The following is a 22,475-nucleotide window of genomic DNA, read 5'->3' as shown; positions in this document are numbered from 1 at the left end:
ATGGCGGCGGCGGCGGCGGCGGCGGAGCGGCTGAGCTGGTGGGAGCGCCCCGAGCGGCCCTTGGCGCCTCTCAGCGAGCGGCAGCGGGACTCGGTGCTGGAGCTGCGCGGGGCCTCGCCGGGGCTGCCCCTGCCGCCGGAGGTAGGCCGGCCCCTTCCGCGGGAGCTCCCCCGGGGCGCCGCCCGGGTGGGGAGGGCGGGCTTGCCGTGGCAAGTGGTCTGGGCAGGAGGAAAGGAGACCACGCGGAAGCCCCGCGGGAGGGGCGGCAGCGGAGCCCTCGGGGATGAGCGGGAAGGCTGCCTGGGAAGAGGTCGCGGAAGGGGCTCTTTCGGGGCGCCCCTCCTCCCTCCTCCCTCCTCCGATGCGGGGCTTGGGGGTTCTCTTGCAGGCGTCTCCCCCCCCAGCGAGGCAGAAGCCTCGGGGAAACCTCCTGGACATGTCAGAAGTGCGTCTCGCCCTCTTTGGCCGTGCCAGGCGGGGGGGGGGGATTCGCTGGAGGAAGCAATTCTGCTTGGAGGAGTTAAAGATAAAAGGATGCCAGGCTGCCCAAAAACAGGGGCCGGCCGGACACACCATCAGACGCCCCGGACAGAGCAGAGGGCAACTCCCGAGAAGGAGGAAGAAGTGGGGAGAGCAGCTGGGCCAGAGGATCGCCCCAAAGTGGGACACGACTGAATGGATTGTTGTTGTTAGTTGCGAAGTCGTGTCCGACCCATCGCGACCCCATGGACCACGTTCCTCCTGCTTCAGGGACTCCATCCAGCCCCCTCCTTCTCTGTGATTGTCCCCTTCTTCTCTTGCCCTCCATCTTCCCCAGCATCAGGCTCTTCTCCAGGGAGTCCTTCCTTCTCATTAGGTGGCCAAAGGACTTGAGTTTCCACTTCAGGATCTGGCCTTCTAAAGAGCAGTCGGGGTTGATCTCCTCTAGGACTGACCGGTTGGATCGCCTTGCACTCCAGGGGACTCGCAGGAGTCTTCTCCAGCACCAGAGTTCAAAGGCCTCCATTCTTTGGCGCTCAGCCTTTCTTATGGTCCAACTTTCACAGCCACACATTGCAACTGGGAAAACCATGGCCTGGACTATACGCACTTTTGTTGGCAGGGTGACGTCTCTGCTTTTTAGTATGCGACTGAATGGATAACATCGTCATCAACATCATTGGTCTAGAAATGGGGGGAGGGGAGGGGTTGGCTCTAGCAAAGCCTCCTAGCCTTGATGATGGGATCCGGTCTGGGTCTTCTGCAAGAAAACCACCCCGGGCTCCTCCTTTCAACCCTCAGCTACCAAGATTCTCTTTCGTATTGACTGCATATTAACGTTCTGTTATTTTGAAAGTTTAATGTACTGAAACTAGGGAAAGAAAAGTGAAAATTGTATCAATATTACAATTTAGGATGTCAAGATTACATGGGTAAACTTACGTGGCTTGGCTTTTTAGCAGGACCTGAATGTTAATTGCAGTTTAATATTCCAGTTTGGCCCTTGGACCATGTGATTTTTACTGCTACTTGAGGATTGTGGTGTGTTTGTTACGGCCTGATTCTCCCTTGGTATTTAAATTTGACTTGAATGTGTATATTGTATGTATATTTCTAGTATGTAAAGACCTCACTTCAATATTTTATCACTTACAAACCAGATACAGTTTACTTGTACAATATTGTCAACTGCCAGGAGACTTATTGAATGATTTTTTTTTTCTTTGAACAGCTACCCATAGAAGATTTAAATAGTTTTGTCCAGCCATCACTAACAGTGACGCTGACAGCCACGTTGCCAGAATCTACAGAGAACATTCTCTTGAAAGGATTCTCTTCTTTTGGTATGGAAAATGAAAGAATTGAAACGGCCCAGCAGGTAAAAAAAAAAGACACAAAGAAACAGCAAACTCTCTCTGGTTCTGGAATAATACAAAAAACTGCAGATGACCACTTGTGCAGAGATTCAATTGCAAAAGGCAAAGATGATTTGGAGTATCCAGGAAGAATGGGTGTCTTTCTTTGACCAGCCAGAGCCAGGAAAAAATGAACTTGATTTAAGGAGGTTCAAATGGCTGCAACAAGCAAATTATCTTTTCCTTTTCAAATTCATATCACTGCATAGCTCTAATCACTAATTTGGCCGTTAGCTTTCCAATTCCAGTTGGGACTGAAATAACCAGTTCCTGGATAGCTGGCAATGTTGGCCTCTCCTTTCTGCAGTTGGGTCATTTTGAGGAGTCTGATGATGTTAGACTCAATGCATCTAAAGCCTCCTTAATTCTTACCAGAACTCCAGAGTGGGCTTTCAAGTTACATTGGGTTGACGTAGTACATTTCTGTCTCTTTAGCTTGGGTGAAAATGGGAGGGAAAGTGAATGCTGGGATTTGGGAGGGAAGAACCCACAAGTTTATGCAAATAGAAATAATGACAGCGCTTGTGAGCCAGTTTGGTGCAGTGATTAAGGCATCCTGCTGGAAACGGAGAGACGGTGAACCATCTAGTTCAGCCTTCGACACAAAGCTGGCTAATAACCTTGGGTCAGTCACTTTCTCTCAACCCTAGGAAGGAGGCAGTGTCAAAGCACTTGTGGAAAACCTTGCCAAGGTGGAAGGGAAAAAAAATCAGTATGCAGCTCTTTTCAGATTTTAGTTAACATTGATAAAATGTTATTTTCTTCAACAACATTCTTAGAACAACAGCAAACAATACACAGAACGAATTGTCTGCTTCTTCTGAGTTAAGGGTGATGTTTAAGAGCTTTATCCTTTCACTCGTCTAGTTCTTCTCGTGGTTTGATCAACTTCGTGCACAGATGGATCAAGATGAAGAGACCAAATATCGGTCTGTATATATATATATATTTATTCCCTTGATTGTAATTTGAATAACAGTGTATAGTAGCCATCAATAATAACTAATGCAGCCGATACAAACTTTAATTCCTATATCTTGTACACCATCATTCCCCAGCCTTTCCAGGTTGGCGGTCCGGCAGAGGGAGGGGGGAAGAGGGGATGGTTTTGTGCGAGGGCAGGAGTGTGTGCCTGCCGCTCATGCGAGTTGGGCTGTGCGCACACGCATGTGTTGGCCTGCCACTCACGCGGCCCAGTTGCAAATCTGCTGTGGGTTGGGGACCCCTGTTGTAGATTGAACATTGTTTCCTTCCTCCCTTTTTTTCACTTATTCAACAAGTTATTTGGAATCTTAGAGTCATTTTATATAGTCTGTTATTTCTCCAGTTTACCCAGAGCTATTTTTTTCAATGAACTTCTTTCTTTTTTACTATCTCCCTTCCCAACGGAGTGCCTCAAATGAACCACGGTACACATAGAATTAGCGTACGTAATTCTGCATGCAGTAGCTATTCAACAGGCAGTCCAAAATTTCTGCATCGTTTCATCAATTCCCCCATTGCTGCAAACACTTAAAAGCGCTCTGTGGTTTGTGTGCTTCTGTTTCTCCAGGCTGACCAGGGCAGTTTATTCTGGATTTGAAGAGCAGTGTGATGCCATACTGAGTGATGTGAATTGTGCTCTTCAGCACCTTAAGTCACTGCAGGAACAATACCTCTTTGTCTCAACCAAAACAGGAACTCTGCATGAAGCCTGCGAGCAGCTGTTAAAAGAGCAGGTAACTCCAGAGCTGAATGGCAGAAGATCAGCTTTTGAGTTCCCAAGGCCATAAATGCAGGAATTGATGTTCTGGAGTCTAGCATCACATGCCTTAGCTCTCGTATAATTTGGCTATATTTTTTCCCTCTGATGTTACCACAAATGTAACTGTTGAAGAGATGGAGGTCTCAACCATGAGCCAATGGCTTATAAGTAAGAAGAACTGTTATTGTAGTTATTATATTTTTATCCTGCCTTTTATCTATAATTTAGATATAGGTAAGGTGGCATATATGCCTAATATTCCTGCTTCCTATTTTCTACACAATAATAACCCTTTGAGGCAGATTGGGCGGTGTGAGGGGGACTGGCCCAAAGACCCCCAGCCGGCTTTCATACCGAAGGGAAGCCTGGAACTCACCATCTCCTGGTTTCTAGGCCAGCACACTGGAATGAAGACGCCAGAGAGATGTCATTGTAGTACAACTTGCTCCTTAATTATGAATTAAAAAATAATCGATTAACTTAGTTCATTACAACAGCCTTATTGCCCTCTGTATATCACTGCCGTATCAAATTTATATCCAAGTGAAATGTTAGGAAATATACTAAAATGCCAATATAAACAACTTATAAATATTTTGTGATTTTTAAGAGGCAACTAAGGACTTAATGTTGTACGTTATAACATGCTTTTAATTACCTGATAATATTTCTTTCTAAATAGTCAGAGCTCGTGGACCTGGCAGAAAACATCCATCAGAAACTGTCCTATTTCATCGAACTGGAAAATATTAACACAGTAGGTACATTGCTGCCCAGCTTCTTATTTAATAATTGCCATTTTAAAGATTGAAATCTAGTAAACTCAGAAATATACATAGAACTCATTAAAATTTTATTTCAAGTCATCTTTTGGTAGGATATCTTGTGCAACAAAGATAATTAGGGGACTGGAGGCTAAAACATATAAGGAATGGTTGCTGGAATTGGGTATGTCTAGTTTAATGAAGAGAAGGACGAGGGGGGACAGGATAGCCGTGTTCCAATATCTCAGGGGCTGCCCCAAAGAAGAGGGAGTCAAGCTATTCTCCAAAGCGCCTGAAGGCAGGACAAGAAGCAACGGAGGGAAACTCATCAAGGAGAGAAGCAACCTGGAACTAAGGAGAAACTTCCTGACAGTTAGAACAATTAACCAGTGGAACAACCTGCCTCCAGAAGTGGTGAATGCTCCAACACTGGAAGTTTTTAAGAAGAGACTGGACAGCCATTTGTCCGGAATGGTAGTATAGGGTTTCCTGCCTGAGCAGGGGGTTGGACTCGATGACCTCCAAGGTCCCTTCCAACTTTATCATTATTATTATTATTTTGAAGGCTTTCATCCTTAAAGGCAGCAAAGGAGGAAAGCTCTTTGAGGTGTATTAAAACGGTAGATTAAACACAAGACAATAGAGGAAGGTGGAGCATATACACAAGTTACTGAAGGGCCCCTCAGCCACCATTCAAAATTAGCCCTGGTGCTGAAAGGGGGGGGCACTCACAGCAGGTCCCCAGAAGGGGGTCACATGATTGCGATGGGGGCCACTTGGCACACGGTGTGGAATTGCAGTGTCCTGCAGTGAGATGATGGTCCTTTATGACCTTCATTGCCAGCATCTGACAAATCAGTGGGGGAGCTAGTAGGAGATGGAGAAGGGCAATTAGTTCACCTGGGAGGCCACAACCAGGCAGGATCCACCTAACGATGGCAGCCATGCGATGCTGCACTTTGTGGCAGTGTTGCTTAGCAATGGAAATTTCATCCAGGGGCCCAGATCGCTCCACTTCCTCCTCCTGTCCTAGTCAGAGGACCTTTGATTCTTCTCCCCCTATAGAGAACCGGCTGGCATTTTTTCCAAGCCCGTTGAACGGCTGTGGGTTGAGCTCCCTAACTCTCCTCTGTTAATGGAACTGGGATTAAAAAGACGGTCCTTCCAAAGAGAATCCTCAAAGTATAAAAATGGGTACAAAATAATGAGATAATGTTGTTAAAAATATACTATTTTTGGAAAGCACATTGTGTAGTAATTGTACTGAATGGAGGTTTCTTTAGTTGTGCATCTTTATTTATTCTGTACTTTGGTTTGTTTTTGCTCCTGTCAGAAACTGAATTCACCTACCCTGTCTGTCAGCAGTGAGAATTTCATCCCGATGCTGAACAAACTGGATGACTGCATAGCCTATGTTTCCTCCCATGTGGGTATTACTCGTATCCTTCCCAGGGCTTTAAAGGGCATAACCGCGTCGTTCTGGTGTCTTGAGGGTGCTCTCTCCATCTTTCTAATTTTATTTTTGCACGGACTTTGTGTGGGGAGTCACCTGGAGAGCGAGATGAGTAGTATATAAATTCGATTAATAAATAAAGTTATTAATTTCTGTCTGTAGGCCAGAGTAATATCATGAATATTTTGCCTTATGGCCCAAAGACTATGTTCTTTTTTTTTCAGTAGTTAGGTCAGGGGTGTCCAACCTTGGCAACTTTTAAGACTTGTGGACTTCAACTCCCAGAGGTCCACAAGTCTTAAAGTTGCCATGGATGGATACCATAACAAAAATGGCATTTTTGCTTGCTTTTAATTTGGTGCAGAGGGAACTTTGCTTATCTAAAATGCTTCTGCACGTTTAGGTTGAAGCAGGAAATCCGTCATTCCCTTCTTAATTATTTAACTTTTTTATTTGTTCTTGTTTAACACACTTTCCTTCTTTTGCAGCCAAATTTTAGGGACTACGCTGTGTATTTGGCAAAGTGTAACCAGTGTCTTTCTAAAGCGGTGCATCTTATGAAAACATATACTGTGAATACCCTACAGAACCTCACAAATCAGTTAATTAAAAGGGTATGTTATTAATTAATATATATTAAATAGTGTTACATGGGCGCTGAACGAAAATCATCTGCAAAAATGTCCTCAGCAGTGTCTTATTGGTGATGCAAGGATGGGCAACTTGGTTTTGACCAAGGGCTGCATTTTCTGTCGGATGAAATAAATACCCCCCTTTGGTGTTCTCTGTTCACCCAGCCCCCCCTTTCCATTTTGTTAGGACTTACGTTCAGAGACAGAGAGATAGAAAGTTGGATTCAGAAAACCCCCCAAAAAGACAAAACACTTTTTCACAGGACTTTGTATCCCTAGTTCAGTCCTCACTGGCTCAAGGTTGACTCAGCCTTCCTTCCGAGGTCGGTAAAATGAGGACCCAGATAGTTGGGGGGGGGGGCAATAGGCCGACTCTGTAAACCGGTTAGAGAAGGGCTGAGAAGCCCTGCGAAGCGGCATATAAGTCTCAGCGCTGTTGCTAGGAAGTTTTGCTTCCATAACCGGTTTTTGCCCTCAGCCATTCGCTACACTTTACTTTTTTGCTGTGCTGGCAGTTTGTGCTTCCAGGTGTCGATTCTGACAACTTCACCAGATCTCTGTGTTCTAGAACAAGGGTTTGCGTGTGGTTTCTACTGCTTGTGGTTCCCCAGCCTCCTCGGGAACCTGGCCCTGGCCCTGAATCCATCGTGCATATTTTTTTCCCCCTGTTGTGCAATAATACAGCAGGGGGATACCTTTCTGTTTCTTTCAGGATCCTTTGGTTGCTCCAAATTCAGACAACGCCTTTACTTTATTTTATCTGAAGTTCAGAGCTGCTGCACCCAAAGTCAGGGTAAGTCAGGCAGTGGAGGGTGATTGTCAGAAGGAACATAACATTATTGTGAAAGGTTATTTACTTTATACTCAAACAAAACTTACTCGTTTTGTTTATGTATTCCCGTCGGCTTACGAGAATACATTAAAAATTGACAGTTGCACTTAGTGCTGAGATCCACACTCTGAAGCTGGGTCTGTGGCCAAAGCTGGGGGGTGGATGGGTGCTGAAGATGCTTCCTTCACGTCCTGCACCGTGCAGGCTTTGGTGTTCACCTAGAATGCTGCCGTATAACTGGGATAAAAGCCAGCTCAGCCAGCTGGACCAGCAGATGGTTCAATTTGCAAGATCATAGCTGACGTCCAATTAATCCTCTTTTTATATAATTGAATCAAACTTTTGTTATATTGGCTTCACTTCGCTATCTCTTAGTCTCTGGAATTAGCTGCTTTACCTGAACATGTTGGGAATTGGGATTTTATATTCTTTCTCTGCTGGGTCATGGAATTATACCTGACTCTTCATTTTTTTAAAAAACATTGGGCGATTTGAATTAGGACTGAAGAGGAAAGGCATTTAGTCTAGCAGGACAGAAAGGTGAGTTTTTTTTCACACAGGAAATTCATAGGTATTTCTTCAGAGAAGAGTCTCTTTTGGAGTGTAGAGAGGATTCTGGGGAATTAATGAATGGGATTAAAAGAAAAATTGGAACAGGAAAAAAACTTTATTTGAGGAATCCTTTACCTTTATTTTCTTTCCTCTGTTTCCCTAGACGCTTTTTGAACAAATCGAGCAACGATCTGAGAAAATGCCAGAGTACGTAGAATCTTATTTATTGCATTTTATATTAAAATTAATGCAAAATACTATTCTGTGGATTGAGGCACAGGAAGGTGCCACCTGATCCTCATTCCGCCCTTGAGCACAGCAGGCCCGGTTGGGGAGACCCCCCCCTCTGGCCCCAGTGGGGCAGCCTCTGGCTTCCCTTGGACTGGGAGGGCCTCCTTTGGCCCCCTCTGCTCAGCTCAGCTAAGGGCTTCAGGACTTTGCGAGCAGCTGGAGACAGATGAGGATGAGTAACTCTGTGGCCAGCATGCAGGAGGCCACCTGGAGGAGGAGTTTGGGGATACGACTGGCTTCTCTGCCCTCGGAATCCCTTGTGAAGACCCCCGAGAGCTCCTTCGCTTTCAGTTAGTTTCTGGTCTCTCCGTTATTCTCACTGCACTTCTTAAAATCTGTTCGCACTTCTGTGGTTTCTTTTTTGAACTGCATGTAGTACTAGGGGTCCTTTAAGCCCAGGATAATTTCAGTCCATCATCCTTCCGTCCTGGAACCCCTAGAAAGAGAGATATTCTCAGAGCTGCTGAATTCTGCCTAGGCAGCACTGTGCCACTTCCTTTTTAAAAAACAACAACCATTAAACAGTTTTACAGTGGTAGAAGCCGGTGCAAACTGAAATCGGAAGAAAAAAGAATAGAAAAGAAGAAATACGAAGTGCAAAAAGGGAAAAAAAGAAAATGGAGAGAAAGGAAGAGAAATGGAAAAAAAGGATGGAGAACTAACTCCCCGTCTTCCTTGCAACAAGGAGAGGCAGATTGATGGCTCCTCCATCCCCTGGGGCAGGGGTCTTCCAACTTGGCCCTTTTATGACTTGTGGACTTCAACTCCCAGAATTCCACGCGTGCCTGGCTGAGGAATTCTGGGAGTTGAAGTCCACAAGTCATAAAAGGGCCAACTTTGAAGACCCCTGCCCTAGGGGATTACATAACATAGCTCCCTTCATCTCCCCCCCCACACACACACCATTTACCAATCCAAAAATTGTTGTCATTTCTGTCCAAATGTTGGCAAAAATTCAATAAAGGTTTCCAGAATGTTCTAAAATATTCCATGTTTTAGCCACAATCAAAGAAGCCAACTTTATATTCCTTTCTTTTGCTTCTAGCAACCAACTGGAAGCAAGCAATCTTTTGATAGTTTTTTTAAGCTGAAGATTTGTGTAGTTTTCTGTGTTAGGATTATTTTTAGGTGACTGGGCAAGGCAGCCTCTCGTAAGCCGGTGAGGCCATAAATGGCTGAGTATTTCCAGGGTTGTTGTTTTTTTTTAATGGACATCACTGAAAGGCATTTAAAATTATACCTAACGTTGAAAATGGCACAATAGCTGCACTGTTGTTTCACAGTGGTTGTCTACGTAATTTCAGTCATGCAGATGACTGCAGGCAGCCCCCCCCCCCCCCCCAAAAAAAAAATCATTCACTTTTTATTGCCCATTCTTAGCAGAGAAGAAAACAGAGAACAGGGATATAAAAAGTGATGTGTTTACTATCTCTAAAATGTAATTTCTCTCTGACACACATTATTTCTCTCCCCCGCCCCATTGTCTAGATATCGGCAACTGTTAAGTGAAATCCACCTCTGTTACCTTCATCAGAGGGAACTCCTGTTGGGGCCCAGCATTACCAGCACCGTCACAGAATTAACACATCGAAACAACAGAGATCACTGTGCTCTGGTAAAATCGCGTTTTTTTGCTGTCTTATCTTTCTCTGTTTTCATTTTTTTTATTGAATTGTTGGCTCCTTTTGAATTTAATAGAGAAATACTTTGCTCACATAAAAATATGTTTTTTTTAGCTTTCAGTGAAATGTATTTTTCTCTCTCAGTTTTATCATGCAGCAAGCCTGATTTTTTTTTTTTTAACAATTCCAAAAGAGATCAAAATTGCCTGGGGGACTTTGATTTTATTCGGCCAATATTCTTACAGGCAGACACGTTTTTAAATTCGTCGTGATTTGAGAGATCCTAGAGAGAGAGAGAATTAATTAACTAAGGTTGGCTAAAACCTGAGTAGCGTGTGTTGAGTAATTGTGCTTCCTAATCTGACTTTGCAATAGTCCTTTATATCTTGGCTGAAACTGCAAGCAACATTTCTTTTAATAGCATCGGGTGACAATCCAGTCCATAAATTTAGGGCTTGGAAAGCAGAAATGCCGGGGCTCAGCCAGCCATGTGACTCTACTGCTGCTCTGGTCTGATAGCTCAGGGACCTGCAGTAAAGTATTCCTAACTGCCAAGTCATCATCCTTGGTAGACTTCAGCAGTAGGGGAACAAGTTCAGGGATCATAGCAATATGTCTGTGCATCTGTTCTTTTTTTTTTATTGCTCTCAGGTACGAAGCGGCTGTGCTTTTATGGCTCACGTGTGCCAGGACGAGCATCAGCTCTTTGACGAGTTCTTCACAAAGCCAACACCCAAACTGGAGTAGGTGATCCGTGTAATATTATCATTTATCGTACGAAATCCCACTTAGCAGTGTGGAGAGAAATTACCCACTTATCCATCTGCTTTTGGCTGGATGCCTTAGGTTTCGTTTTTTTGTTGGAAAGAGCCAGCCACTTATTAACACTTCCGATCCTTTTGATGTGTTTTTTTCTCCTCTTTTTTAGTCAGCTCTTGGAAAAGCTGTGCTTGTCGTTATATGACGTCCTCAGGCCGCTGATCATCCACGTAATTCATCTGGAAACTTTGTCTGAACTTTGTGGGATCCTTAAAAACGAAATGCTGGAAGATCACGTGCAAAACAACAGTAAGTGCAACAAATAAGAATGAAACAATCAAGGTAAGGGGGAGCATTTTAAACATCACTGGAGGGTGTGTGCAGGTAATCCTCCACTTGCAATCAATCGCTTAGTAACCTTTTCAGAATTACAACGGAACACACACACACACACACACACACAAGCTCCTTACCACCCAGTTTCAAAGTGTTATGGCTGCTGCAGTTATTCACCCTGACACAACTGACCGCAAGGATGCTGTAGTTCACACACGCACCACCAATCTTAACATTAGTAATTAATATTATGTAAACGTTATCAAATAAAATTGTTCTGGTTTTATTCTTGGAAGTCTGTCCGTCCTCTGCGGAGTCAGTACTTTGTTCCCTGTTGGGAAATGAAATACAGCGGCAAGTAAAAAATGTTTACAACGAAGAGATCGATCCTAACTTCAGTTCAGGGTCTTTATGGCAATACTGTTTGCATCTGGACAGAATTAGTGGATAGAATTTTTTTTTTTATCATAACTGGGAGAAAGTTGAAGAGAGGGTGACTTTAATTTTTTTTTCACAGTGAAACAGCTGGGTGCTTTCGCTGCTGGAGTGAAGCAGATGCTGGAAGATGTTCAAGAGCGTCTGGTGTACAGGACCCACATCTACATCCAGACGGACATTCTGGGCTACAAGCCTGCCCCCGGGGACCTGGCCTATCCTGCCAAGTTGGAGATGATGGAGGTAAGGGTTTGGCAGAGGAAAACAAAGCGTTGTCTTGACAGGAGGGGGCCGTTAAGGATGACGAGCATGGCGGACACCGGCTCACTGGCTGACAATGTTCGTACTTCCAAAATAAAAATTATTGTTATTGTGAGGAGTCAAACATTGCCATGCGGTCCCTGAGTTTGAGGCATCGAACTGTGTTGAGAAGCTCGTGAGAAAATAATGGAGAGGGCACAAAACTCTCTCCATTTTGCCCCTCCCCTTGCACGTCCATGTGGACAACTTCCTAACAGTGAGGACAATTAACCTGTGGAACAGCTTGCCACCAGAAATCGTGGGCGCTCCATCACTGGAGGCTTTTAAGAAGAGACTGGACAGTCACTTGTCTGAGATGGTATAGGTCAGGGGTAGGCAACCTTGGCTCTTTGATGACTCGTGGACTTCAACTCCCAGAATTCCTGAGCCTGCCTGGCTCAGCTTGGAAACCTCTCCCTTTCTCCTCAGCCTGGCTGGCTCAGGAATTCTGGGAGTTGAAGCCCACAAGTCATAAAAGAGCCAAGGTTGCCTACCCCTGGTATAGGCTTTCCTGCCATGAGCATGGGGTTGGACTAGAAGACCTCCAAGCTCCCTGCCAATTCTATTCTAAACTAAATCTATATAAACATATAGTCCTCAACTTATGACCACAATTGAGCCTGTAATTTCTGTCACAAGTCATTAAGCAAAATGCCCACTTGGGGTCGATGGCTTTCTTGTACAGCAACACCGACTGATGTCGAATGAAAATGTTATCCTCTAAATAAGATTCAGTATTATAATATCAGTCAATCGTCTGCGACACCAGACTCTATTTTTGCAGGAAGATTTTTAGCTCCAGGGAATCATTCTGTATTGAGCGAGATCAACTCTGAGGACAGAGAGAGAGAGAGAATTATAACAAATAATAAAATAAGCAAAACGTTTTTTATGGGCTTCTTCACAAAACGGGTTTTTCCTGGCAGCAAATTGCCCAGAGCTTAAAAGAGGAGGAGAAGAAGCTGCCCGCTGAGGCTTCTTTGCCAGCTCCGAAGCAGGAAGATCCAGGCAGCTGCAGTGAGGTAAAACTTGGTATGTATGTGCACTTGTGCAAAGTTGTGTCCTTGAAAAAGCTTGCTGGTAATAATTGTATTTGGACCCCTGATTCTCGGTATCTGAAAATCTCATGAGGAAAACAGACACAAACCACTTCACTGGCTTGTGAGGATCGGTCTTAAGTCTCTCTTCGAAAGATTGTACCAGTTGTTACTGGTAGGTTGTCATTTTCTGAACATTGTTTGGTTTAAAGCAGTGTTTCTCAACTTTCACAATTTTAAGGCATTGTGGACTTCAACTCCCAGAATTCCACAGCTGGCAATGCCGGCTGTGGAATTCTGGGAGTTGAAGTCCACATGCCTTAAAATTGTCAAGGTTGAGAAACACTGGTTTAAAGGATGAAGATTGAGCCTTGCCCGGCCTTTCAAGAGCCCCTGAGGCTTCAGTCGCTCAGACGCTTCCTTCGGGTCTAAGTACAGCGGATGGTGTAACACGGTGCCGTACGGAGACGATCCCTTACTATCGAATCTAGAAACGGACAGTTTTTCAAACTTGGCAACCTGAGGATGTGTGGGGACTTCAACTCCCAGAGTTCCCCAGCCATCTACGCTAGCTGAGGAATTCTGGGAGTTGAAATCCACATTATCTTCAAGTTGCCGAGCTTGAGAAACACTGATCTAAACCATCTCGCAGAAGGGAATGGTGCATATTACACAGGGAACGTGTGACTGTAAAAGCTTCTGAAGAATTTTGAGTTTTGAGACCTCCTTTGTGGCAGTTTTGAATGCTTTTCATAGGCCCAGCAGGCGGTAATCCTGTGCAATAACTGGGCATCTTTAAATATGCGACCTTCTGTATTCACAGACACGTCGGAACCTTGTAGTCCGAGAGCCCACAACACCGTCTCCCCCGCCGACCTCCACGGGATGTGGTATCCCACCGTGAGGAGGACCCTGGTCTGTCTCTCCAAGCTTTATAGGTGCATTGATGTAAGCAGTTTTCGGTTCACTTTAAAACTTTCTTTTAAAATTTCAAGAATTTTAGAGAATGCACATGTTAAGACCAAAGTTGGCACACTGAAATATTGTCTTCAGTGCATACAAAAAACAAAAAAACAGGCTTTGTTTCACATCACACAGCGTAAGATTTTTGATGGCTACCCTTCTCTAAAGTTAGAATTAAGACAGAAAGTCAAATCCTGAGTTAAATCTGATAGGCTTTTAATAGCTCCGGCATTCGAAGTTTATGGCAGCGGTTTCACAGAACTATTTAGAGCTAAAGTTTATCCTTTGATAATGTACATTTCAGTTTTAAGTGCACAATAGTAGCCTAATGATCCATTTGCAGCTGCAGAATTACAAATCACTTCACTTCTGAAATATGAATTCCCTCCCGTATCGTATGTTTTGCACTTCTTGACTTTACCTCACGCTTATTTTAATTTTCCCCAATGTGTTAAAAATTAGAATGGCACGGACAAATGTAAATTTTTAAAATCAAACGTGGGAAAACGTAGATCTTTTATTAACTTGCCCCGCTGTTTCAGGTTTATTCCCTGGTAAGTTTTAGGTAAATAAATCACAGTTAACCATGCAAAATGAAGGGTGCCGGCTGTATAATCTGTGCTGGGTGAAATTAAAATGGTACGTTCGACCTCTTACGAAAAGCTGCCTCTTTTTCCCTCCTCCAGGGAACGGTCTTCCAAGGACTATCCCAGGAGGCACTCTCGGCCTGCACACAGTCCTTGTTGGCGGCTGCAGAGGCTATTGCTAAAAGCAAGGTCAGAAGCAAGAGGGGGAGGCATTGGCGGCTGGATTCAAGGGGGGGGCAGGGGGGGTTGCCCTGATGAAACGGAGGCCGTCCAGTTTGCCTCCAGTCGGTCTGTGTGGCCTCAAAACTGCTTCTGGCTTATTTTGATCAGTTCCAGGCCGGAGCTCTTGCGTCCACCTGCCGTGACCTGTGTTGTTCTTGTATTTAGACACAAATCGACGGGCAGCTTTTTCTAATAAAGCACCTTTTGATTCTTCGTGAGCAAATTGCTCCCTTCCACACTGAATTCACAATTAAGGAAATTTCGCTGGATCTGAAGAAAACCAGAGGTATTGACTTGTAGGGAAGGGCCGTGATTTAAGGGATCCCATGCGGCAGCAGGGATGGGAATCCCTTCAGCCAAAGTTCCTCTCCCCGACTGATGTCAGTCCTCCTGGGTAACACCAGGCAGGAAACAGGGCTAGATCAGCTAAGTGCACTTTAGTGTCAGGCTGCATTAACGGAATCTTGCAAGCCTTCCGTTGTCCATAGAAGGTGTTTTTGGTCAGAAATTGGAATGGGTAGATAATGATTTGTACTCTGTATGGTTTGAGTACATCTCAATAAAAACTTCATCATAGGCTGAATGTCCTAGGGAGATTCTCAGCCATCCAGCTCATGGTTGTCCAAAAGATGCTTTTCTGCAGTTCCAAGGCGGCTCCACAAACACCCTGCACAAAGCACAGCTTCACAACACACACTCCTTTGGGCAGTTCCAAGGAGGCTCCACACCCATCCGCACCACTCAGGTGACCTTGAGGATGCAGGTAAACCTCCAGATGGCCTCAACGATCCTTTAAAAGAAGGCAAATGCCCAGCTGTCTGTATAAATCCTGCCATTCCCCACCATCCAGTCAGAGCTGAAGATGCTTCTTGGATGAGAAGCGAAACCTCTTCAAAGAAAAAACAAGAAAGTCCAGTTGCCTCTTGAAAAAGCACCTGTGGGACAACCCTGACCTGGAGGACGGAGAACCTCCATGGTCTTTTAGCCCTGCACTTTGGGATGAACACCCTTTGAATGGTGTGGGAGTATGAACGGATTTTCAGGGGGAAAAAATGCAGAGTACAGGAACCATTTGCACTACTCAGGTGACCCTGAGGACACAGATAAACCTCCAAGTGGCCTCAATGATCCTCAATGCTGGCTGTGGAATTCTGGGAGTTGAAGTCCACATGCCTTAAAATTGTCACGGTTGAGAAACACTGCTCTAAAAGAAGCAAAGTACCAGCTGTCTGCAAGGAGTATAAATCCTTCCATTCTCCACCATGCAGTCAGAGCTGAGGAAGCTTCTTGAATGAGAAGTGAAACGTCTTCAAAGAAAAACAAGAAAGTCCAGTTGCCTCCTGAAGAAAAAAAAAACACCTTTGGTTTTTCTTCCTACACAGAATTTAAGAAAACTCAATATTCTGTCTTTGGCTTTTCTTGCCTGTCAGAATTTTATCCAGTGTTTATTCACTATAAAAGCAGAGTTACTGATAAAATTAAAGAGGGTGGTAGGTGGGGTGGTGGATATGTGTACAAAAGAAGAGAGGGAGGAATAGTACATCGATTTCAAAGGAAAAAAATGAACTTATTTCAAGGGGCTCTGGTACATATTATTACTTAAGATACAGACTTCAAAGGAATTACAGGAAAACCCTCTTGGAAAAAGCATCTTTGGGATTATCAACAGGCTGGATATTACTAAGAAAACATCACAGTTACATACTGCATACGTATGATTTCTGTGTGATCTTCAAAATTTGCATGAGAATTCTTACAAGTTCCATTCGATTTGAATGCGTAAGACAAATATTCATAAATATTCCTTAAAACAGTTCTCTTTTCACAGATGCTGCCTTTAAAATCCTGAACCCCATGACCGTCCCACAGTTCTTCAGACTAAGTAGCCACAATGCAATTATACAGTTCTTACTGGAGGTAAAGAACACCTATTGAAATGTTGACGGGCGTGAGAAAATAATTTTGAGGGGTGTGGCAATTTCTGAAGGCCCCCCCCTGCCTTTCTCTTGCAGGGCACCCCAGAAATAAGGGAACACTACATCGACTCCAAGAAGGATGTGGATCGGCACCTGAAGCTGGCCTGCGAGCAGTTCATCCAGCAGCAGACTAAGCAGCTGGTGGAGCCCTTGCAGGAATTCCTGTCCAAGGTATTAAAATACTAGAAATCCACTATTATCATCTTGATTAGCCCGTCTGGCCTGTTTAGGCTTGAGATTTTGTTTTATATTTTGCTTTCTAAGAAAGAAAAAGACGACCTGTGAATGGGCAGATTCGCTGCTGGATGCCAGTTAAAAGGGCTCCGGGACATAAGAAACCTTTTGAGTCAACTGAGATGCTGTCTGTGAAGTATTATACACCTATTTAACACACTCTGTATATTTTCTCTCATTCCTTTAGGTTTCGGCCTTGACCGCGGTGGTCTCTGCCAGGGGCCCCAAATACAACCTCTCCCAGCAGCCTTGGGCACAACCAGGTAGGTTTTTTCCAACAGTGAAAAACTCTTGTGATCTCTCCACGACGGGTGTCAAACTCTCAACGTCACGTGACGTGTCGCAACATATCGTGACTTTTCCCCCCATTGCCAGAGCTGGGATAGGTGCGGTTTTGGCATGAGACATCCGGCCTGTGGGCCGGCAGTTTGACACCCCTGCTCTGTGAGCCTTGTTTATTTTGAAGGCTTTTTAAGTACAATCACAGTTGCAAGTTTTAGTCAGTGGCTACAACCCACGGGTTTTGGTTGCTCTCCAATCAGCTGCAAATCTGTTTCCAATTTAATTAGGCAAAATTTAACATTAATGGAAGAAATCAATGTTGTATTTTAAAGTGGAAACCCTCTTAAGTCTGCTTGGTCCTTCTTAGCTGCCATCCCACAGGAGGGATGGTGGCACATGACTTACAACCGATCGCTTACTGACCTGCTGAAGTTACAACAGGTGTAACAGTTTTGTAACTGTTACAAAGCAGTGGGTTTGCTTAACAACTGCCCTGTCCGCTTAGCCCTACTAACCCTGCAGAAAAGCTCCTAAAATCAGGTCCAGGCACAGGGTGACTTGCTTCAAAGCTATCACAACTTGCAACTGAAATTGTGGGGCTCAACTACAGCTATAAATCAAGGATTCCTAATAATCACATTCTTAAATGTATTATTTGTTCCCACACTTTGTTGTTGATTTTAGAGTGATTTACCTACGGATATAAAAATGTAGTCAGTGAAAAGAAAAGCACCCTAAAACACAAAAGAGAGAGATTGCCCAGAACTGTTTCGGAAGAAATTCTGTGGCGTGTGAGTCTTTGTGTGTGTTTTATTTACAGTGAAGATCAGTGACTTGGTGTCATCAACATACAGGAGGATAAAAACAAAACTGCCGCCAACCTTACAGAGCATGTCACTTTATTTGTCCAATAAGGACACCGAATTCATCTTGTTCAAGCCCGTGAGGGTAAGTCTTTGGTGTTATTTGTAAATACGTGCTTAACACCTTCACCTTTAGATGAAATTCCTGTTCTGCATTATTGTGCTTGGCACCATTATTGCAAGATTGAGTGGAAGCCCATCGCACAACCTTGGAGCCCAGCATTTGTATATGTGCTGCTTTTAGGATAATGAAATCACAAGTATTTTTCTCTCTTTTAAGAACAATATCCAGCAAGTGTTTCAAAAGCTGCATGCGGTCTTAAAAGAAGAATTTAGTAATGAAGATCTCCAGATCATAGCTTGTCCATCAATGGAACAGGTATCTAACAGCTTATTTTCTTGTCTTTTTTTTCTTTTAGTTTCTCTTTTTAAAACTATTTGTCCTTTATTTTGGGAGTGAAATTTTAGGTACAAAAGTTTATGGGGAGAATGTAGAAAGGCTGGACAAGAGGACATGGGTAGTTTTAATTCCGGAAGAAACTGCCAGTGGACATCTGCTTTATAAACTTTCAAGGAAGTCATTTGTGCTTCTAAAAAAATAAATATACTTTTGTCTTTCAGGTGAATCTCCTTTTGTCAGTAACAAAATAATGGATCTGGTAGCCCAACTGCACAATTCTTCTTCATGCCATCCACGGTGGTCGGAGGCCACCAGCCTAGTTGTGCCTTTCGAAAAGCGTTGGCCTTTGTGCATCCAACTTCTCTTGTTGCTGGAAGGAGGGGAAGAGTTATTGTTGCTGTCTGCAAATTCAGAAACGTCTCTTTCTCTGGCGGCACCTACACGGGTGAAAGCAGCCCTTGTCCTTGAGCTCCTCTGTTCTGTTTTGTATCCAGAGAAGATCTCTCCCAACTTTCTCAGCAGAATTTGGAACACTCCAATTTGGAGAATGGATGCCTTTTGCTCAAAATCTGTACATCAGGACCACTTTGAAGGACACATCCAAGCCTTCCCACAAAATTCTTAGTAGTATTCTCCAATAATTAGCACTATTACATTGCTCATACATGTCAACAAATCATCAGACTTTGTAGAGTGTAAGTGGTAATGGTGGATTTATGGAAGATGCCATATAATCAGTTTATTGTATAGGTACAGCACTTAATGTAATCTACTTCGATACATCAGTGGGGTTTTTTCCCCAAAAAAACCTTTATACTGATGAATGCTGACATTGTTCTGGTTTTATTCCTTGCAAATAGATTGCTTCGCTTTAAAATTATGTCTACATGTTATGCAGAAAATATGGTGCGGTGATAATAAATTCCCATTTAATAGGTTATGACTGAACTAAAGTATGTGGAAAGCGTGATGTGGAAAGATTGGGAGAATGGAGTATGTAATGGAAGTGTAAAGCTGCAAGATCTGGTGCAAAAATAGAAGCAAGCTCTTATTTTTTTCATAATTAAATTTTACTTGAATTAGAGCAGTGTGTTTGTTGCTGTGAAGTTACAAAAAGACATGCCTTTTGTATAAATTGATTGTGCATTTCTGCCGGGCATGGAGAAGTCTTGAAGTTTGCATCTAGTGTATATTGTATTATAAATAAAATAAAAATTTTATATTGTTCAGGGAACACAGGTAATTTTTAAATGATGTGTGTGTGTATAATCTTTCTGTTTAAAATATTGGTATTCGGAAAACAGCTAAATTACTAAAAGTTTTGCAGAATCCAGACTGTTCTTTATTGCTCTGTTTAATATTAGCACTCATACTGTTTTAAAAATTTTATGTTTCAATTCTTTAGGGAGATAAATTAATTTTAAAGAACTTTAAAATAACTGAAATTAATATTTGTAAGCATTAGAATATCAATGACATCAGATTTCATTATAATCTAGTTATTGGTACCCTAGTTAAGTGAAACACACATATTTAAAATAATCTGCTGTGAATTTTGAGTAGAGAGATTTTCAATCAAATAGAATGTGAATAAGTGTATTGTATCTTTAAAAAGTTGGAACTAGGTAATTTAAATGCTTTACTTTCTAAAACAGAATATCTTCTATTACGAACATAGATATTATTTTATTACTCAAGTGACTTTTCAAATCACAGAATAAATATAACCTGTACAGGTAATTAGATAAATAAACAGTGTATATAATTTTCCTAATTTTTCCGTGTGATCTTGTTCTCATTAAAATAGAAAGCTTTGCTTTCTTATTCTGGGAGGGTTTTGTTTTTTCCAATATTCCTTAGGAAAATTACCTTGTTAAAGATTTTTAGATCTTAATTGCAGATGCAGAAATATTCTTCACGGCATAGCTCTCCCACTTAAAACTTCTCTTTAGGTCCTTTTGAAAAAGCATGTGCTGTCGGCTTAACTGGGGTAAAGAAGAAAAAAAACAACCCTTCAAGTTCTGTATTGAAAACAAATTACATGGTTATTTTATGTGCATGTAGCTAAAGTGATTAAAAAGACCCAGAAGAGATACAAAAGGAAGGCTGGCAGAACATCTCAGGGGGTCTGCCTTTTAAAGAGATTTAGATGGTAAATACAATTGGGCCCTTCAAGAAGAGGATAAATTCAAATAAATCTCTAGCCAGGATCTGGTTTTTCCATTATTTATGTTTTCTTTATTTAATTTTTTATGTTTATTTTATTTATGTATGTTTGAGGCCTTGTTGACTACTGGCAACTACCTGGACTCATTCTCATCCTTGCAGTTTTCTTGGCAAGATTTTGGGAGCGGGTTGCCATTGCCTGCTTCCTAGGGCTGAGAGAAAGTGACTGGCTTAGAATCTCCCAGCTGGCTTTGCCATACCAGATGTTTTCCTGAGTCTTCCCTCAAAATGTCACCAATACCAGCCCTGGAGTCTGAGATGACGAGAAAAAACTATTGCTGCCAGAATCAATTCTTGAATTAGCTAATACAGGTAATACTCATGTACATCTACCCATACCCTCCTCCCAAGGAAAACAGGGTGTGAAGAGGGTGTGTAGCATCCCAGACAATCCTGCAGACCTTGCTCGAGCATCATTTATGTGCCACGTCCTGGACTGAAGGGAGGGAACTGCCAATGATCTTTTCTGCCGTCCTCACCACTCTCTGCACCGCCTTCCTGTCTGACGCAGGGATGCTTCCAAACCAGACAGCGATGCCGTATGACGGGATGCTCTCGATCGTCCCCTCTGTAGAAATTGGTCAGGACAGGGGAAGGAAGATGCACTTTTCCCATGCGACGCAGAAAATGCAGGCGCTGCTGTGCCTGCCTCACCAGTGTCTCCCTGTTGAGCAACCAAGCTAACCTGCTCGTCAACTGCACAGCCAGAAACATGATGCTACTAACCACCTCCACAGCTGAATTAAAATTCAACTCCCATGGTAAATAAGTTTGAATAACACCCTGATCTAATAGGAGGCAGTTCGTTTACTTTTAATAAAGTTTACAATACTTCCTAAGCAAAATAAAGGTAAAATCAGATAGCAAGAGGAACAGACCAAGATGTTTTCCCCAAGTCTTAAGAATATTTGGGGTAGCAACGAAGCAGAATGTTTGCATCCTCAAACTTCCTTCTTGGGGAGGAAAAAGCCCGCCCTAAAACCAGTTTGCAAACCATGTTGGGCACCGCCTGGAACGGCTGGGATTAGAGGGCAGTTCATAAACCACCGGAGAGGAGCCGTCGAAAGGTCAGTCTGGGAAAAGACGCAGTCCGGCCATTGTGTCCGGCCCTCTGAGCGGAATGTGTGTGGTTCAAAGCTCACCCTCTGCCAACAGCAGCCAATTGACTTAGCATTAAGGCTCTCGATTGCTATGGAAACCCTCTGAAGAGCCCCTGAAACTGACCTGGAAACGCAAGGAGGAAGGCAAAAGAAAGCTGCAGAGCTCAATCTAAAAAAAAATAAAAATAAGGGGGGGGGGAGTCTCTAGAGAGGTGGAAACTCACCTGGCCTTGCAAGGTAAACAATTAAGAAGCCCTCCGAACTGACCTGACTCTCTGAAAGCCACCTAGAGCTGCAGAAATATTTTAGCCCAAACCAGAGGCAGCATCTTTTCTTAAAACTGGTCTAGAAACTCAAAAGTAATTATAGACGTGAAGGTTTCAGAAGCCTCAGCAACTACCAAATGTGAGATACAAGCAGTCCTCGTTTAGCAAACCCAATTGGGACTGGCAACACGGTTGTTAAGTGAAGCAGTCGCAAAGACTCGGGTCTTTTAAGTCAAGTGCAGGTGTATCCAACCAGAGACAGATGAAATAACACCTTTATGAAGCTGGCGACACGAGTGCACAGTGAGGCCAGGTCTTTGGGACGGATCCAGCCCCTGCCTAGGAAGGAGGATGGTTTGCAAGCCCACCCCAGGCCAGTGGGCCCTTTCAGAGTCGGTCCCCAAGCTCTGCATCTTCACACAGAGAATGAGAATGCCTGGATTAGGCCATCCCGAACTGTTCCTGATGAAACCCTGTCACCCTAGAGCTGAAATTATTATTATTTTTATTATTATTATTATTATTATTTATTGAATTTATATCCCGCCCTTCTCCTTGCGGACTCAGGGCGGCTGACAATCAATTTAAAAATACACCAAAAACAATTACAAAATTTAAAATTAGTTAAAAAGAAATATTTAAATATTGTCTAATTAAAATATGATTAAAACCCCTCTAAAAATTACCCTAGGCCAGTCCCGCTT

At 43.3% G+C, this 22,475-nt stretch overlaps 1 protein-coding gene across 1 annotated transcript; it reads left to right on the top strand.

The window, feature by feature from the left end:
- On the top strand, positions 1-19,951 carry COG3 (component of oligomeric golgi complex 3). Its single transcript, XM_015820435.1, has 24 exons — positions 1-141; positions 1,712-1,858; positions 2,763-2,824; positions 3,448-3,613; positions 4,322-4,396; positions 5,737-5,829; positions 6,345-6,470; positions 7,201-7,281; positions 8,036-8,079; positions 9,652-9,778; positions 10,437-10,528; positions 10,714-10,853; positions 11,398-11,558; positions 12,542-12,637; positions 13,225-13,240; positions 13,476-13,600; positions 14,302-14,391; positions 14,590-14,710; positions 16,253-16,341; positions 16,437-16,571; positions 16,822-16,897; positions 17,737-17,864; positions 18,060-18,158; positions 18,401-19,951. Exons 1-24 carry the CDS (start codon positions 1-3, stop codon positions 18,428-18,430), a joined length of 2,460 nt encoding a protein of 819 aa, XP_015675921.1. The 3' UTR covers positions 18,431-19,951.
- The last annotated feature ends 2,524 nt before the right edge of the window (positions 19,952-22,475 follow it).

The sequence above is a fragment of the Protobothrops mucrosquamatus genome, unplaced genomic scaffold (genome assembly GCF_001527695.2).
Source record: "Protobothrops mucrosquamatus isolate PMUCROS unplaced genomic scaffold, P.Mucros_1.0 scaffold1130, whole genome shotgun sequence".
Classification (NCBI taxonomy): domain Eukaryota; kingdom Metazoa; phylum Chordata; class Lepidosauria; order Squamata; family Viperidae; genus Protobothrops; species Protobothrops mucrosquamatus.
Note: the sequence above shows the minus strand (reverse complement) of the source record. Positions and strands in the feature narration are given on the sequence as shown.